The sequence below is a fragment of the Diabrotica virgifera genome, chromosome 5 (genome assembly GCF_917563875.1).
Source record: "Diabrotica virgifera virgifera chromosome 5, PGI_DIABVI_V3a".
NCBI classification, from domain to species: Eukaryota; Metazoa; Arthropoda; class Insecta; order Coleoptera; family Chrysomelidae; genus Diabrotica; species Diabrotica virgifera.
Window position 1 is genome coordinate 4,482,022 of NC_065447.1, and position 21,292 is coordinate 4,503,313.

Here is a 21,292-nt window from a genome sequence, read left to right on the forward strand (position 1 = left end):
GGTAAATCTCAAATTATGTTTGCCAACCAATCTAAATTGTATAATTTTTAGTAATAATATTAACTTATATCAATGTTTGTATAATCATTTAATTCGTTGCAAAATGAAATTGTAAAAAACTAACACCATTGGAAGCAATTATGCGATACAAAATATTTTTGTGAGTTCACGAAAAAATTAACATAAAAAAATGTTAAAAAAGTAATATATATATTGTTATGATCTGCTTTTTCTTACTTTTATATTAATTAGTATTTATTTAATTAATTATTGAATTGACGCAAATCATACATAAACAAAAATTAAGAAAAATCTCAGGGTTCCTTTTTATTAAAAAAAAAAAACTAAATTATCTTAGATTATACTTATCCTTTCTCGTGGCTTCAGTATCTCTTAGTTGATCCTTATCGGGATAAAATAGGAAAAGGAAATAAATAGAAATACTATAAATAAGCACATACTAATACCATTATTATCAAAAGCAATGCTCTGAAAATTTATCAATTAAATCCTGTGGCCATAACTGTCCAAATGAAACTTTTACCATATAATTAATCTAATTCAAACAAATTTTTATCGCTTTGTTCTTGATACCATTAATAAAATAAGCTAAACAAACAAATTTAGGTATTCGCAAAACTACTTATACTTCCAATTAAATTTTTAAAATGTTGGAATCGTAATTCATATGCTTTTACGCAAAAATTTTAACTTCCGATTATAAAGAAAATCTATCACATAAGTTATTGACTGACCTTTTTGATTCACACACAATGATGTCTCCTCTTAACCCAAACAGCTCTTCCTTGTTGACTATGTTAGGCTACCAATCAAAGCCTTCTCCGTTCTCAGCATCAATCCAGCAGCATACCAGCAACCACCTCTCCAAAACACAAGCCAGGCCTCTTTTGACCAGTACTCGTTCAACAAACTCCAAAACTCTCTCCTCTCCTTCCCACAATAATAATCTCCTGAGACTCAAGTATCTTTTTTACTTGGTGTCACAAATAATTTTAATAACTCTATTTCTTGTAACTTACTTTCTTGGACTTTACAGAATCAAAGATGTATTTCTTCTCAATTTGATTTGTCTCTCGTTCCACTTTTCAGCTACTCTCCACTATCAAATATCAAACAACCACTAGTACTTGCTTCCAGTGGCGACGTGTGAGTTTTTCTAAAGTGTTACCAAAACCAGATGTAAAAAAATCTTATTTAAAAAAATATTTTGAACCGCCCAAATATAAGTTTTTGTTTTCAATCCTGTGGGATAAAATTAAACAAATCACTATTCCCAAATTATATGTATGTAATTATGTATATGTAACAGGTATAACAATAAATAATAAACAAACTAAACATATTATTCTACCATAAAATTAACATAAAAAAATGAACAAGTAGGAAAAAGAACAGATTTTGAAAACTATTGTTTATATTTTAATTCTTCCATTTTCAATAATGTCATTTTTTTCTTTAAAATAATATATAAAAAAATATACAAGTAGAATGAATTTTCAAGTAGTTGATCAATTACGCAATATGTAGCAACACTCTTCCATGTTTGAATGCACGCACACTGTAATCTGTAATAGGTACAATACTAAACCAACGTTTTACCAATCTTCAAAATGGTAACAATACGATATGCACCGCGTGCCCGAGCGCCGTCTCTAGACCCGTCGGTCTTTCAAAATTATCAGAGCTAGTCCCGACCGATAGCGAGGTTTCTCCTGCGTACCGTTTACCAGTGCCAGTATTGGTAACAGCATAATAATATATGATAACGTGCCATGGATTCACATATCTCGCCAATATTTTCATGCGTCTAGTTGGCTATTTACTGAATTATGTACTATTAACAAGTATTTCTGTTGGTAAAAAATATAAATGGAATTATTTCGTAGTAGTCATAAAATATTTATTTGTAAGATTTGTAACTGTTACCAATGGTAACAGTGGTTACATGGACGCTTCGCCACTACTTGCTTCTGAACTATTCACGAAAACTTTTGACTGCCTTTCTCGGATGCCAATCACATAATAATCTCCTCTTCCAAAACTGTCTGAACATTCAAACTTCTCTCTCCCCATTCCAAATTGCCAAGCCAATCAGAAACATTTCTCTCTTTTCATTCGAAAAAACCCACGCATCTTTCCAAATAATTACTTCTATTCATGATAATGACTTTTCGGGAATTCTACAAACTTACTTGGGGTTAGACAAAGAGTCTTAAAATTCCAAATTTCTCTGCCTTAATTTTCTAAAAACTAATTACCTGTGGCTTTTGCCTTTTCCGTAACAAACAATCGGTTTAAAATTATAATCCGAAATAAATTGTCCTTTCACTTTACTTTATTTACTACTGTCTTTAATTCTTCAGGGAAAAACTCATTAAGGATAAACCCACTGCGTAAAAGCTACCTTCTAATAAATAGTTACAAATCAATATACAAGGTGTATCAAATTTATGTGCCCGCGTTATATTAAAAAAAATAATAAAGTTTTAATTCTATCTTTGATTGCCAAAATGATACACAATAATATATATATACATATTTAAAAAAAGCACTAAACAGAAACATACAAATTTTACTAACATAATAACATTTATCCTAGGGTGTGAGAATTTGAACAATTAATTTATTTATATTGGATCATAAAAATGCTCTTTTATATTTTATAAATAAAAAATAAGTCTGGCTAACTGGTTTATGCCAAAGCCAATTATAAATTAAAAAAGAAAGGATCTTGGAGTCTTACTTGCCAATGCTAGATCCTTCAGATTTCATATCGAAGATATTGTTTCTAGAGCCCTTAAAATGGTTGGCTTTGTCAAGAGATGTACAAGAGATTTCACAAATCTCTCAGCAATCCGCATCTTGTATTGTTGATTGGTCAGACCCCTATTGGAATATGCTTCTTCAGTCAGGAATCCCCTCTATACATGCCATGTACACAAATTAGAAAAAGTGCAAAGAAGATTTTTGTGGTATTTGGCCTTTAAGGCTGGAGTGAATCCGCCTGATAACTACCATTACAACTACGATTCACTTCACACGAGATTTTCTCTCGCTCCCCTTCAGATTCGCAGGAAATGTAGGGACTTACAGAATCTTTACAAAATTTTTAATGGTATTGCTGATTGCTCAGATTTATTTTACTCTATTGGTTTGGCAGTGTCGTCAAGGAATACTATACACAAATTAGAAAAAGTGCAAAGAAGATTTTTGTGGTATTTGGCCTTTAAGGCTGGAGTGAATCCCCCTGATAACTACCATTACAACTACGATTCACTTCACACGAGATTTTCTCTCGCTCCCCTTCAGATTCGCAGGAAATGTAGGGACTTACAGAATCTTTACAAAATTTTTAATGGTATTGCTGATTGCTCAGATTTATTTTACTCTATTGGTTTGGCAGTTTCGTCAAGGAATACTAGATTTCACCTCATGGTTCAACAACCTTTATGTAGAACTAACGTAAAACATAATAGTTTTAGTTCAAGGTCTGTAAGGACAGCCAATAACTTATCTCCGAAAATTGATTTCAGTGTAAGTCAAAGACACTTTATCTGCTTTATTAAGGATTTAGCGCTTAGGGTAGAACACTAATTTTATAAATTTATAAGTATATTTATAGGGAGCTAGGTGATTTAGTGTAAGTGTCCAAATAATTGTCAATTTGTTATCTGTGATATGTTATCATTGTCTGTGATATGTTACCATTTTGTGATTTTAATTAAGTGTATTTACATATTTTTATAATTTACTTTGAGGTTTAATTCATATATTAGCTCTTAAATTACTTTGTAATAATGGGTAAGGCCCGTAAATAAATAAATAAATACGCAACCTAGAGATTCACAGAACTCAAATCAAAAATGAAGATCCTAAAGAAGTTCTAATGGAAATTGCTGATGATCTTTTATTGTATAATTTTAATAGTAAATATGTGTCAGACTGCTTCAAACAAGAAACCAAGAATGGAGGAATAATTGAACGCTATGCTGGAACAACGTTGTAAACGCTAAATCAGATTTTGTTCACACATTGAACAAAACACGTTATCATTAATCATTAAAAAAAAAAGGAATCTTTATGAGCGTAGTATGATAGACTGTAGGATGCATAAAGTAAAGTCTCGTAATATCTTCACAGTCGGCAGTATATAATTTTGCGCATACAGACTGTTGTTTCATGGAAAACCCACATATGAAAATCTTGGCGGTTAGGTACAACGTTGTTCCAGCATAGCATTCAATTGTTGCAAAGATGAGATCACGTGATATAAAAACTATGTTTATCAAAGCATGAAAAAATCGCAAAATGAAATTTAATATGCTGAGTTGCAACAAAAACACTACTTCAAAGATCTATATAAACGAGCAGCTCACCTTTACAAAGAGAAACTTATTTAACGTGGCAAAAAAAAGGAAAGGAAATGCAAATACTGTTGAGACAAAAAATGGTAGGGTAAATGTAAGAAAAACTGATGATTCTGAGCCAATTTACATCCACAATGAGGATATTTTCAAAAATCTCTAATATTATTGCGTGAACATTACATGAAGATCCTAAAGAAGTTCTAATGGAAATTGCTGATGATCTTTTATTTTATAATTTTAATAGTAAATATGTGTCAGATTGCTTCAAAAAAGAAACCAAGAATGGAGCAATAATTGAACGCTATGCTGGAACATCGTTGTAAACGCCAAATCGGATTTTGTTCACACATTGAACAAAACACGTTATCATTGATCATTTTAAAAAAAGGAATCTTTATGAGCTTAGTATGATAGACTGTAGGATGCATAAAGTATGTCTAATTCCTTAGACATGTTGCATTTAAACTTGGCCAGTATATGCATTATGACGATATTTTACAGATGCTAAAAATTAATACATTAAAAAGCTGTTGATTACATCACGACTTAATTCTATTATTTAAGCTGGTTAACTCACAAATTGACTGCCCAGATATGCTAGCCAAAATTAATTTCGCAGTTCCCAACCGCCAGACAAGACAATTGGTTTCATTTTCTGTACCAATGCATAGAACAAATTATGCTCATTATTCGTTCTTATCTCGAAGCCAAAGAATTGCAAATCAATTTCAGGAACTCGACTTTTCCTACAGCTTAAATAGATTCAAGGCCGTATTGTCAAATATCACTTGACGACGGTTATTATCGGATGTAGGTACCTACTTTTTATGTTTATTATTTATATTATTTGCCTGTATACTTTCATGTTTAATTGTCTTGTAATTTTTAGCTTATAAATGTTTTATTTTGTTTTAAACCTTTAACATGTTAATTGTATTTTTTTAAATTATCATACTTGTTTAAAAATTGTACTTATTTTGTAAACTGGGTTCGCCCGTAAATAAATAAATAAATATTGGTTATACAGTAGACTCCCTCTATAACGAGAACTGAAATGGTGGACTAATTATCTTGTTATATCAGACAACAATAATATTGTGCATGTGCATACCTACATATGAATATATATGTAGTTTTCTAAAATATTAACTTTCTATAGTGAAACCATTCGGAGCAATATAAGACGCTAAATATTGTTTCCTCAACAATAAAGCTTCGCCATCATAAATTGTAAATTTTCTTACAATATTCAATATTGGTTAATAGATAAACAGAACAGGAAGAAGTTTATGATAGGCAGTGGATTTTATTACAGCACTATCCTAGATAACCGCACATATGTTTTGGATTTCTGTGTTAAGGCAGTTGAGGTATTTATTTATAGCCATTCTTCTTCTTCTTCACGTGCCATCTCCGCGACGAAGGTTGGCAATCATCATAGCTATTCTGATCTTAGATGCTGCTGCTCTGAATAGTTCAGTTGATGTGCATCCGTACCATTCCCTCAAGTTACACAACCACGAGATTCGTCTCCTTCCTACACTTGTCTTGGCCTGGATTTTCCCCTGTATAATCAACTGAAGTATGTTGTAAGTCTCATTACGCGTAAGATGCCCCAGGTACTGCAGCTTTAAAGATACATATTATACGATTTCATTTTTCCTCGTTATAACCAAATATGCCTCGTTACAGAGGTGTTACAGTTCAATAGGAATTTCATGGGACATCTAGTGTACCTCGTTATAAGCAAAACCTCATAATAACTGTGTTCGTTATAGAGAGTCTACTGTAGTTCAGTTTATTTTTTGTAAAAGTAAAGAAGGTGGTGTAGGGTTATTTGTCAAAGGCTGTTATGAGTACTCAGAAGTCTACAGATATAATAAAAAGTATTCAATGTTATTTTTACAGATTGATAGAAGTATTATAGTGGGTGGAGCTTATCGACCTCAAGATTTCTACTGCAATGAACTTTTTGACACACTGGATACAGCACTAAACATATTTGTGAATAAAAAATTCCAGTTTGGATACTAGGTGACTGTAACATAGACCTTATTCAAGAAAGTATCCCACAAAAATTAATTTGTCAAACAATTGTGTTTTAGTATATTAAATAAAACTAACCCTACCAGAATTACCTATCATTTGGCTACCTGTATTGATTATGTGATGACGAACACCTTAAACTTTGATGTAATGTTATATTATATTGATGACTTAAAGCACACTTATTGTATGACCATTTTTTCCTATCACTGAGTTATGCACTGTACCTTGATGACCTCCTAACGCTTGTTTCACATTGTAAGAATGTTGTCCGTGCGATGGTTAAAATCTACATAGTGGCTCGAGCAATTATATGGAATCTTTCTCCCTTCACCGCTTGAAACATTCGGTGAAGAAGATTCCATATGATTGCTCGAGCCACTATGTAAATTTCAACCATCGTACGTTCAAAATTCTTATAGTGTGTTTCGAGCATTACAGTATATCATCCTGCTGAGACATTGCATGTCCTAACACGTTTGGTGTGGTATAAATGACATAAATGTGGTATAAATGACAAACTGTGCGATGTAGTGCTGTGCTACAAGAGCTTAAACATTCAAAATCGATTTTCTCAAAGAGTACATGCACAGACATACAATAAGTGTGTTTTAAGACATCAATATAGTAGATGAAGGTTTAGGTGATCATCAACTGCAGCTATTAAAAGTAAAAAACACATCATTTATAACCACTGACAAATTATACCGTAACAACTTTCAATACTAAAATACTTGAAAACTTGGAACTAAAAAACAAAACACTAGGAGCTTTTCTAGATCTGTCAAAAGCATTTGACAGTTTGGATCATCAAATACTGCTGATCAAACTTGACAAGTATGGAATAATGTTTTTCCACCTCTCGATGTATCCTATCTATTGTCTCTGAACAGCAAAAATATATATGATTGTTTAATGAAATTTATCTCTGAAACTAAAATTAACCTCTAAATTTATTAATCCTGATAATTCGATATATTATGTACATATGAAAAAAGAAGAAGATGTATTGGCGAGGAACCGCAAAGTGGGCGACGCCTGGTGGCGAAATTGAAAAGTATCAACTCAAGGAAAACATTGACTTTGCCATTAACTTGTGTACATATTTGCGGTCAGTTTATGTTGTAATTAACAATAATTTCAACTTAAAAAAACTATTGCAGTGTTCCTCAGTATTCATTCCTATTATACTCTACGTAATGACCTAAATTAACCAATGCCAAATCACACATTTTGTTAATTTAACGTTTGTATTAAACGTAGTATTTTTTAATGTTTAAGCGACTGCAAAATTAAATAAATGAATAAAATGTAGTATATATTCTGTACATAGAATGTACATTGTTATGAAAAATATCCCGACCACTTCGTAATTTCCAGAACACAATTATTATAAAATAAATTCACCTACTTAGTTTCCAAGTTTCCAGTTTTTATTTAATTAAAAATTGTTATCTGTCGCTGTAAAATAAACTGTAGTGCACCTATTAATTAAATTAAAAACAAAATTAGAAATCCTAAGATAGATTAATAATTTTTAGAACGCTGTGTGATTATCGGGGGCCAGATTTTTTTATGAAAAAAAGGTAAAAACAAATCAGTAGTTAGCATCAAATTTTAATGAATGCATACAGATTAAACATAATTTTGAGTCGTCTTTAACTTATAAGATGTCTTAGTTGCAAAACTTAGTGGTTACTTTGGCAAAACACTCCTGTAAATGATTTTAATTTAACGTTTTAGAACTGTGAATTCAAATGACAAAATGAATCGTTTTCCTAGCGTTGTCGTCCATCTTTGAAATTTTGAGCGCCCTCTGTTGGAATTTAATTTTGCGAATAATGGAAAAATGTGGTGAGTGACAGTCCATAGCGGCCATCTGCAACTTTTGAACTGAGTAGGGAGCTGTGGAAGAGTTTGCTATGGAACTCTAAGGACCTCATTGCCTTCTTTATGTATGAATAGAAAACAAAAAAGTTGTGACTGGCTAATTGACACCCAAGTCTATGCCATAAAAAAAAAGTATGGAATACGAGGCCCAGCTTTACGTTGGATAGTCATTTATCACAGGAAGGTCACAGAGAGTTTGTCTGGAAACTAATGGTGAGAGAACACTCTCAGAAGCACTGAATCTCGAGTTGGGGGTGCCCCAGGGAAGTGTTCTTGGACCTTTTTTATTTCTTGTATACACCAATGATCTTGCTGAATCTCTAATAAATGAATCATCTAGCCTTATTAATTTCGCAGATGACTCAAATTATCTGATTTGGGCCAAAACTGTTGAGAAGAGTTGCTCTTAAAAACAGGTGAAAATGTGGAGAGGGCTGAGAGATGGTTTTCTGGGAATAAATTATTGTTGAACTGTGATAAGACTGTCTTAGATTTATTTTAAAACGATTCAGTCTCGAGGTCTGATCACGAATATGGTAAATATTCAATCAGACCACATATAAACATCCAACTCTGTCAAATTCCTGGGTATCTACATTGACCAATATCTGCAGTGGGATGTACACCTATTGCAGTTATGTAAAAAACTGAACTCTGCATGCTACTCAATAAGAGTGCTTAAAGAGTACTTACAGCAGGATACTCTTCTTACTGTTTACTATGCTAACTTTTATTCTCAACTAAGTAATGGAACATTGTTCTGGGGAAATGCAGTGGCAACATCAGAGCTTCTTATCATTCAGAAAAAAGTAATACGGATTATTCTTGGAATGAAAATCAAGAACTCATGCAGGGGGAAATTTAAACTACTAAATATACTTACTTTTCCAGCCATCTACATTTATGAATGTTTAAAGTTTCTTTTTAAGAACCCTTCATTATTTAACCATTACATCCCCAATCATACCCATCACACAAGAGCTCTAAACCTAACTATCTCTAGAGACAGGCTTACCCTAACTATATGCCTGTATCAAATTCCACAACAAGTTAGTATCACAGTTAAAACAAGAGATTCAATTTGGAAGATTTATTTAAATATCTGGTCATTGTAGAACCATATACTGTAGTGGAATACCTGGGGTATTAGTTGTTTTTGTTTTTGGAACATGTAATGTCTAATTTTTAATTTTAATTATGATAATAATTGTTCTATGTACTTTAGATTTATACAATCTCTTTTCTTTTTATTTTTACTTGATGTTATTTGCTCAAATATGTAAAAATTGTATGCAAATAAAAATTATTCTATTCTAAAAAAAACAAACTGAAATTCAAAAATGAAATATACAGCTTACAAAATCAAATTTGGAATGAACCCGATTCTTTGTGTGATGAAATATTACAGGTTTATTTGAATAATCTTAAAGGCTGTATGACACTATGCATTTTCTTGTATCATTTCTAATATCGTTTCTGATATGTCAAAAAAATGTATAGTGTCATAAAAGAAACGATATCAGAAACGATACAAGAATTTGTGTCAGGCACAGATTCTTGTACAATAACTGCGCCAATTTCTGCGCAAAGAGCAAAAACGTAAAACCTGCTGGTAAAACTTCTAAATGTCATAATGGCGGCTGAAAATCAGATAATATGATTTATGTCTTGATGAATTTATTTGTGTTTTGTAGGTATTATTTATAAATATTTTATTGATACTTAATATACCGTTTGGTATGGACTACTGTTCTAATAACCATATATTTAGAATAACTTTGGGTTTCATATTGCATAATTTTTTAATAGAGGAAAATACAATAGTTCCAATTTGGATCAAACTGAAGATAATTATAATGCAAATATTTTAGCACAAATATCAAAACAAAATAAAAAAACACAAATAATCAACAGTCAACGTAAAAATTCTAGTTATTATAACATTAAAATATTTGTTTTTAAAAGTTTATACATTTTATAAAATCCTTAAAATCAGCTGTAGACGCAGTACTACCATACCAATGTAACGTGACAGGGTGACAAACAAAATTTCGACCAATCACGTGCCGAATTTCATACAGTTTTCGATACAAGAACTTGCATAGTGTCATACAGGGCACAAATGTACGTACAAGAAATGATACAAGAAAATGTATACAAGAAACGATATCAGAAACGATATTAGAAATGATACAAGAAAATGCATAGTGTCATACAGCCTTAATACAAAAACAATTAAAAGTCTGCTTTATTACTATGAAGGAACTGTCAAAAAGGAATATTGTTTGACAGTTTTACAACGAATTTCTATAAAAAATATTCAGTTTTCATTTATTATAACAAAGCAATTTTCAAAAATCCATTACAACCTCTTCAGGGTCATATCACCTGGTGAGAACAATAGTGGCGAAACTCCAAAATGAACATTTAGAAATAATCTTATTTGAAGTTTTGGTGAAACTGCTGAATAGTATGACTGACTAAAGACATTTATTTATTTATTTATTTATTTATTGGTACACATCACAAACACCAGTAATAAACAAAAAAAATGTTACAATGGTAATCACAGGTGATGGCAACTTACAAACTAACAAACAAAACAACAGACTAACAATAACAAAAGAAAATACATATATATATATATATATATATATATATATATATATATATATATATATATATATATATATATATATATATATATATATAAAAATTTTTCCCAGCCCGAAATGGTGGATGTGTGAATTGTTCGTAAGGGGATTTTTCCACATTCTCTATTTCATCTATTTATATATATATATATATATATATATATATATATATATATATATATTGTTATATTTCTATTTGATATGAAAATTAAATTTTGATAATTATAAACAAAATTCAATTTAATATAAAATATTTTCAATTTTCCAACCACGGGCATATAAATTTAGAACAACCTGTATACAACAAATTGTTATATTTAATTTTAAGAAGTGATTAAACGAAACTCGGGACAATGCGCTTAGAATAAACAAAGTGAATGGCGCGTACCATTGTCGTTGTTCGCGGAAGGTTCGATCATTAGCCTATGCTAAATAAGACTCAAGTGAAATCGATAATAGGTCATTATCGTTGTTCGCGGAAGGTTCGATCATTAGCCGATGCTAAATAAGACTTAGTGGAAGTAGATAATAGATCATTAAATTTTGTAATTAGTAGAAAGTAATTTTAGAATGGGAATTAACTATTTTTCTTTTGAAATCCATTAAGCATATTTAGAAAGATTAAAAATTGGTTTTGAGGAATACTGCGAATGAGAGTTGGTGGTGGAAGTTTGATTTGTGAATCTGGAAGGGATATTTAGAAAGTAGGGGAATGAATGACAAATAGAGATCAGAATGTTTTGAGCTGTCGAGAAGTGAAGTCCAGTAGTAGACGGTAGTGTACGGAGAGTGAGAAAGCCGGTGTAGTTCCGTGAGTGTGGAGTATCTATCGTGGAACGAGAGGTAGGCCAGGTTGAGAGTAAAAGAACCTCCTTGAGCCAAGAGTTCCCGGTAGCTGATTGCAGTTTCGAAAAAGGTAGAACACAGCATCACGACAGAAGCAGGAAACGAGAGCTATACGAGCTAGTTTCAGAGGAGAACATTACTGGAAGCCAGGACGAGGTTTTGATTGCAGCCAAGGATAGCAGGAAACGGGTCTTGTGTGAAGACATTCTCAGTTCACCAGAAAAAGGTCAGTCTCATTTGTTTGGACATGAATGTATGGGTTTTTCGTATTAAATACCACATTTAAAATTGAAGAAACATAATCAATAATATCAGAAAAGCTTCATCAAACTTAAATAGAATTGTTGCTAATAAATCATAATAGTTAAATGTTAATAAAAACTTTCAATTAGAAACCAAAAGGAAATAAGATTCCCATGTGTAAATGTTATGTTTAAGAATAATAAGATATAGCAAATATTAAGCAGTGATTGCCATTTAAATAAAATAAACAATATTTTGATTACAATTGTAACCCATATGTGTTATTATTTTACTCTTTTCTTTCCTATCCCGATTAGGAACCATTGAGAAATACTTAGAAGCCACGTATGTAAGTAATTAATTTTATAAAAAGCCCTGAGATTGAAAACATATTGATATGTGATCTGGTAAATTAATTAGATTATTATTAATGCATTGATTAAATTAAATGACATATAAAAATATTATCTCATATCAATAATCAAGATCACATCAATATATATATATATATATATATATATATATATATATATATATATATATACATATATGATATAGATCTATATGTTATATAACTTCTAATTGCATCTGAAAATTATCCCAGCCCGCCAGAAGTTTCTGAATATCTTTACAACTTGCATCGAAAAATCCAGTTCTGGATGTTGGTCTAAAAATTCATTACAAACTCTGAGCATATTATTGATAGGAGATAAACTGTTCCATACAAAAAAAGGTTTCCTATTTATAATTCTCAGCCTAATCTTTGGTATCTTAAAATGTACAAAATTAACCATTCCACAGCTTTTATACTTAAAATTATTTACAATATTATATATGAACATCACAGACTGCCGATCCCTTCTAGCAGAGAGTCTTTCGACTTTGAAATACCTTAGCATTGAATAATATGAGATCATAATATAAGGGTACACTCTATATTTTCTGAAATAAAGATATCTTAAAAAACGCTTTTGAACCTTTTCAATTAAATCCGTTTTAAAAGCTGTTGTTGGGGACCATATGACTGACGCATATTCTAGATTTGGTCTTACAATGGCATTGTAGAGCCTTATAATTGTGTCAATATCAAAGTCCCTAGAATTACGTATAATAAAACCTAATATTTTATATGCCTTATTTACAATACTATAAAGATGTTTATGAAAGCTCATGTTTGACTCAAAATTGACCCCCAGATCCCTAAATTCATTTTTCCTGTCTATAACTACACCATCTATATGATAATCTTCAATTATGAAATTTAATTTACGAGTAAATGTGACAACTGAACATTTGCTAATATTAAGTGACATCTTATTAATTCTAAACCAACCAGCCACATGACTTAGATCAGACTGTAACATATGACAGTCTTCATTACATGAGATTGTTCTAAAAAGTTTAAAGTCGTCAGCATACAGTAGGCTGGTTGAAACAGTTACTGATGCTGGTAAATCGTTGATAAAAAGTAGGAATAGTAAAGGGCCTAAATTACTACCCTGTGGAACACCTGACATGGCATTAAACTGACCTGAAAATGTTCCTCCCACCTTTACTATCTGTGATCTGTGAAGCAGGTAAGATTTCATAAAGTTATATGCATTCTCAAAGAAACCATATTAGGCAATCCATCGACCTGTCAAAGATAAACCACGTGATCTTTGGTTGGCACACAAAACTGTTCTTAACCTAAACTCAATGTAATTATTGATTTTTCTTATTTGTTTTTTGTCGTGATTTTGAGGTAGTATAGTATTTAAAGACATTCATTAGATTAATTATTTTATAAACTTTACGTTTTTGGTGATTTTGAGTGCTGACAACATGCCTGTGACTTGTATAGTAGTGAACTGTGGAAGTCCAACTGATCAGAATAATGTTAATTTTAATTTGTTTTTTGTCCTGATTTTGAGCTAATATAGTATTTAAAGACATTCATTAGATTAATTATTTTATAAACTTTACGTTTTTGGTGATTTTGAGTGCTGACAACATGCCTGTCACTTGTATAATAGTGAACTGTGCAAGTCCAACTGATCAGAATAATGTTAATTTTAATTTGTTTTTTGTCGTGATTTTGAGCTTAATATAGTATTTAAAGACATTCATTAGATTAATGATTTTATAAACTTTACGTTTTTGGTGATTTTGAGTGCTGACAACATGCCTGTGACTTGTATAGTAGTGAACTGTGGAAGTCCAACTGATCAGAATAATGTTAATTTTAATTTGTTTTTTGTCGTGATTTTGAGCTTAATATAGTATTTAAAGACATTCATTAGATTGATTATTTTATAAACTTTTCGTTTTTGGTGATTTTAAGTGCTGAAAACATGCCTGTAACTTGTATAGTAGTGAACTGTGGAAGTCGAGCTGATTGGATAATGTTAATTTTTTTCGTGTTCCCTCTATAGGGCTTTTCATTTACAGTCATTTGTTTTGAGCTTCTGTCATATGTCGTATAATCCGTGTATAGTAATATTATACATGGATTATACAACATCTAACGGAAGCTCGAAACAAATGACAATCGATGAAAAGCCCTATTAGAAACTCATTTGTTTCCTCGCCTAACTAAATTATCAAAAAACAGGACGCACTCATGCTAGGAATTATGGTTTTTATTAATATTATTACAATTATTTATATGTGACACTAACGTAACTAGTGACATTAATTTTTAGGCCAATGTAACGAACTTTATTAATACTAAACTTTAACATGTATCCCCTATTTTGTTAAAACAATATTGTTTTGTTTTTCATTCTATTCAAAATAAATGCAGTTTTGACAGGGAATTTGTTTTATTTATTTATTCCATATAGACCTGGATCCCGCGTACCAAAAAAAAGTTGATTAATAGCAAGCTGAAAATTTATTAATAGCTTAACGGTGTCTAGTCCGACAAACTTTGATGTACGGGAACACTGGAAGTTTTAACTGTGGAACAGGTTAAAAATTTGGAACGTCAAACTACGAAAATGTTTATGTAATTTGTCAGATAAAACTTCCAATTGATTTGCTACCAATTCATTAAACTCTCAGGCAAAAATCAGACTGGTGAAAAAATCACCAACTGGGCATTTTAATGAGTAGAACACGAAGACCATGTCAAACTACAGGAATCATGTTGGTTAGTAATAGCAGTCTGATTTTTGCATGAGAATTTAATGAAAGGATAACAGATCAATTGGATGTTCTGTCCGACAAAATATATGGGATGTTTTTGTAATCTGATGTTCCAAATTGATTTTCCAAACTGTTTCACAATTAAAACTACCCCTGTTCCAGTGTCACAATACATCAAAGTTTGTCCAACTGGACACCGTTAAGCTATTAACAAATTTTCAGCTTGCTATTAATCAATTTTTTTGGTACACGGGATCCAGACCTAATAGGTTTGTTCGTAGTACGACATAAACGATTAGCAACTGCTGCCAACCATCAGATGCATGAGCAGTTAACAGTTAGCGTTGTGCAGTTAATAGTTAGCATTCATAGACTACGAATGCGCATGTGTCTGATGGTTGGCAAGAGTTGCTGATCATTCTACGAACAAACCTATCAGTAAGCACAATTTGTGATATCCATGGGTGGTTACTAACAGAAAGAGGCAGGATTCGATTTTTAAAACATTTATTTTAGAGTCAAAACATAGTCATACTTTAAACGATAAATGTATATTATCATTACAAGTTGATACTAATTACAAAAATAAATACACATTTAAAAGACCAATACATAATTACTCATGATGAAGAAGTACATTATAATTAAAAATGAATAACCATTTTCATATCGCTTCAACACAATGCCAAAGCCATCTTATATTTCAGTTCGTTTAGTGAGTGCAACAAGCACTCTGACCGAACAGTTTCAAAACTCATTAGTTTTTCATCAGAGAATGCATATGTTGCTATCTCCAAACCATGTAGCTGTAACATATGTACATGCATTGGGTTCTTCTTCGTCTGTCTTGCCCTGGGCATACTCAGCTAAAAATAGGATTGCTGCAATATGGCTGCAGACTTCACTATTACCGGCCATACGCATACAATGTGCATTTGCTATGTCATCAGAACTGGCTATCACCCCACCCAAGCATTTAGTCGTTTAGCATTAGATTTTTGGAAATGCTTCACCTAAAAAAATATTTTATTTTTTTGGAAATTCTTCAACTACAAAAATTTATTTTTATTAGAGTATTTGCGTTCTTTACAATGATTGAGAATATTTTATTTAAAACCAGACATTCATATAATATAATTTTGGAACAATCATGACAGTAATTCAAATAGATGGCAGTAATAAATCATTTTCAGAGAATTCTGGAGTTCGCAGTTTACAGATTAGGACGACGATATGTCTGGTTTCATACAGATATATAAACGTAAATAAATCTAATATTTAAAACCAATTTACCCAAAAGACACTAATACTGTTATCCATATATTTCTTAATGGTGAATAAATAAAATAAAGGCATACCTTTCCAACAATAATATGGAAATCAGGAAATCATTAACAATTTTTACAGCTGTAAAATATTTATGTGTCTGAAGGCTTTTGTATGCTTTCATCTGCTGCTTAGAGTAGCAACTGTGAGACTCCACGATATGTATAAATATCTATAATAGTAACTTGATGGACTGCACTTTACTGTAAAATCCAATTCTGACTGAATTGCGTATGGATCTAAATCCCCAATTATTTTCAGCTTCAATAAATAACTAAAACAATAAAAGAAATAATGTTATTGCTTGCAAAATTCATCATTATTGAAAAATATAGGGGCAAAATGAACAGTAAATAAAAATTGTTTCGCCTACCTTTCTCGCAACATCTGGAGTTTCCAATAATAATTTCCTTAAATAATCAGTTTGCATTGTGGTAAAGTTTATAAAGTTCACAAAAACAGGAATTGAAATCCAAATGAATCCAAAATAGACAAAATACGACGATAAACAATGAAAAAGCATTGAAAAATAGATACAAACATAACCTCTTTGTTAGTTTGTGTGCCAACCAGAGGTCACGTGGTTTTTATTGCCTAATTCAACCAACTTATTTAAGAGTATGCCATGGTCCACACGATCAAAAGCTTTTGCGCAGTCAGTATATCGACGCTGCCAAGCCAAAACGGCATAAACGCCAAAATGACCACTTTTTAGTTAGCTGCACCAAAAAATAGGATTTTAATTTCCGCACCAGACAGTCAACGCGGTATAACCCCAGACAAAGTGAAATAGGGGTAATATTGGTTTAAAATTTTTATAAACGCCAGTCTAGTCACGCACGTGAACACCGATTGACATAATCGCCAGTGCCCGTAAGATTATCATTGTGTACAGTTCGGTCCAGTAATAATAGTAAAGGTATGTATTTTTGCAATTTTTATGGATAAGTAACATGATATTACTTACCTCTGCAATATTTTCAATTTGTATTGATTTTTGAAGCCTAAATACACTGAAATTCTCTAAAAACTATGAGGCGTTTATGCCAAAACCAAATATTTACATCCTGGTTGACACAAGCGCCATTCCTCAATGGTATTCTTATGGACGCTTCTTATTTAAAAATTTATTTATTTATTTATTTATTCACGGGCAAGCCCTATTCCGATATAAATTTTACAGTGTTCTAAATTATATAACATAATTATACAATTATATAACATTAATGTTAACCAATTATATAACATAAACTATCGTAGTATAACATATAACCAAGTGGTTTGAGAATTGCAAATAGAAAAATTGCGCAAATAAAAAGTTTATTTTAAAATTTTCTATTGTAACTTTGTACTAGTGTGATGAACAATTCATTTTGTATTACAGCATATAGTTCAAATCAATTTTATATAGCTAAAAATGGCGATCGATTTTTGGCGTTTATGCCATTTTTTTGTTGCAGATGAATAGCAGAAGTAAAAAAATAATGGCCTTACTAAATGACAATAAAACATATACCGAAGCAGTAAAAACGATATACAGACTGACAATAATTCTCCTATATTCCCCTTAAAGGTTTATGATATTTATAATGCCAACATTGCAGAAGCTTTTAGCAATGACATTATCATCTTTGAGGAACCACCAGACGTTGCAGTAGAAGAAGAAATATTTAGTCACGATCTCACATCATGTTTTAACTTAACAGCAGATAATGGTTTGGGTGCCGGTATAAGTAGTGATCAAAATAAGGAAAATACAAGCAATCAAATCAATAATGATGTTGAACCAAATATTGACAGTGATTATGAATTAGAATCCTCTATTATTAGATATCCGCTTCTATTTGCGAATTATTTACTTTTAAGTATTTCATCCTAGTACCAAAAACATGTTTAAAGAATTTAGGGTTTTGTTTTTAACTTAAAATGTATTTTTGATTAAAAAAAATAAAGCCTATCAAAAATCTTTGTAATTTCATAATTTTTCTTGTTGGCATAAACGACAATTTTTAATTTTCGTTTTTTTTTCATTAATGGCATATATCCTTTTTAAGCGCCATATTGGCTAACCTTACAACGATGCGATCGACACAAACGCTGGAGGTAAGTCTGGCATATTCACCAATGTTATATCTTGATTGGACATAAGCGCCATTTTCTAGTTTTTAATTTCTTTCAGACAGTATTTTCAGCCACATGAATGTTCACATAATATTAAAATTTGAAAAAAAAATCACCAATTTTTTTGAGTCACTATGCAGATAAGCATAACTGGTAAAAATAAATATAATCAGTTTTTTGTGTTTCTTGAAAAATCAAGTTAATGTCGTTTATGCCGTTTTGGCTTGACAGCATCGATATGACATCTAGCTGTTATTTATTGACTATTGCATTACACGCATGTTCTGAAAATAGGCAAAGATTAGTAACTGTAGATTTATCTGGGAGAAAACCATGTTGTGAAATTGTTATTGATTCTTTTACAAAATTATATATATTTAAATATAAAATATTTTCAAAAATTTTAGCGACTCCATTCAAGATACTAATTGGTCTATAATTACATATGTCACATTTTTTACCATTTTTATGTACAGGAGAGATCACAGCATTTTTTAAATAACTAGGAAATCAATTTTGTTCAATTGTTAAATTAAATATAAAAACCTCGATAAAAACTAAAGGCTTAATTATAAACTCAGCACAACCTTTATAATTTGTTCAATTGCTAAATTAAATATAAAAACTAAAGGCTTAATTATAAACTCAGCACAACCTTTATAAATATAAGACGGTATCTCATCAGGTCCTGTGGACCTTTTTGGTTTTAATTTTTTAATGCTATTTAATATATCAGAATCTACAACTCTAGGAAACTTAAAAAGCCCCCAGCTTTCTTTATTTGAACTATAATCAGTGTCATCAGTTTCTGCATACACAGACTGAAAAAACTGTGCAAAAGCGTTAGCTATATTCTGAGAACCCTCGTTGCTCTCGGTGCCAAATACCATATTCATTGGTACCCCACTAAGACCTGCTTTTCCTTTTAAAAATCCCCAAAAACTACTGGGATCATTTGTTAGGTTCTTTTCTATATTTTGTTTATATAATTTGTACTTAATCATGTTTTGTTTGAAATTTTATATTTTTTCTGAGTGTTAAATACATACTCAACTCTTCTGCATTTGCCTTACCTTTTTTAACTAAACAATGCAGTAGGCATGTAGGCGCCCTATTATAGTTATAAGGAAATTAAATAATTGTTCGCCGATATTGCACATAAAAGAGGGCATATTTAAATGTAGGTTGATGGACTTAACTCAAAAATGTTGATTTTCATGTTTAGCCACTATTGTTCTCACTATGCTCACTTGCCTGATGAGAAAGTTTCTGACGAGGTCTGTTAGACTCGTTCCGCCATATTTGAAGTTTTGCACAATTAATTCTGCCATATACGAAGAACTTGAAGAAAGGCCTACTCAAATGTTTTGAGCGAAAAATTTAAGACGAATATATGGAGGCATAAAAGCACAAGGTTTGTGGTGCAGGCATTACAACTTTGAGTTGCATAGATGTTTTGGAGAACCTGACGTTGAAAAATTCATTAACATAGCACGCTTTAGATGGATAGGTCATGTAACCAGACGAGAGGAAGTTGCCATAGTCAAAAAGTTTTTGACCGGAGAGGGTCGATAGGACAACGAGCAAGATCGAGACTTAGGTACCAAGACAACCTAGAAAATGATTTAAAATCTATTGGAATTAGAGCATGGAGAAGAGTTGCCAGAGATAGGGGGCGAATGGAGGATTGTTCTGAAGAAGGCTTTGGCCCATAAAGAGCTGTAACGCCACTGATGATACGAAGAACTTTGACGGGGCCAAATATACTTTGTCCCGCGGGTAACGTGTTAACTAATAAGTAATTAATTTATAATTGTTCCTTATATGCCCTTAAATTTAATTCGGGATGAAAATTATTAGCTGGTAAAAAAGTTATTTCTGTTTATACTACTTCTAAATATGAGAAGACTTAAATATTTTGTTACTAACCTTTTTCAGTTTTTTGGGTTTCTTCAAATTGGTCAAGTTTATTTCCATGTTGTTCTATTTCAGCATTTATGGGGCATTTCTTCAAATCTAAAGAATTAGATGCGTCACGAGTACTTTCCTCATTGGACTCTTCTTGAATTTCACTTTTATAGCCATCCAAAACAGCATCATCCAAGTGATTATACTCTATTTCTATTTTACAAGTTTCCTCGTTCATTTCCTGTTTTGCTTCCATTTGATTGCACTTGATTTTATGTATTCCAATAATAATTTAAAATTTAACAATCTCGGCCAAAACCAAACACAGTAAACCAAGTGTCAAGTCGTCAAGTCAGTCAAGTGTCTCACTCAAGTCCAAGGTTGCCAGGTCAAAAAACTAAAAATCACCACGGTTCTTGTTGGATTTATAAGTTTGACGTAGCGTAGACGTAGACGCAACGTAGACGTAAGAAACGGACTGGAGACGGAAGAAAATATTATGTCAATTTATAGATCGACGTAGCGGAATTTTTGCGCATGAGCAGTGTTCTCAGACCTCCTGAAATTTCAGGAGACCTACTGATGGCGACCCTCGCCTACTGATCTACTGATGGCGTCCTTAAACCTCCTGATGAAGTGATGAAATTCTGAAAATCATCTGGTTTTGTTCCAACTCGATACAAAACCGTTATTGAATGATTACGAGGATGCGCAGTAACGAAAAATGTGTTACTGCGCAGC

General features: G+C 31.6%; 1 protein-coding gene across 1 annotated transcript in view; it reads right to left on the reverse strand.

Annotated features, from left to right (window-relative positions):
- Positions 1–21,014, reverse strand: part of LOC126884915 (zinc finger protein 493-like) — a 33,489-nt gene extending 12,475 nt beyond the window's left edge. Inside the window, exon 1 of the mRNA XM_050651252.1 lies at positions 20,573–21,014. Within this exon, the coding sequence (XP_050507209.1) occupies positions 20,573–20,807 (235 nt within the window). The 5' untranslated portion in view covers positions 20,808–21,014. The remainder of the gene's footprint in view (positions 1–20,572) is intronic.
- Between the last annotated feature and the right edge of the window lie 278 nt (positions 21,015–21,292).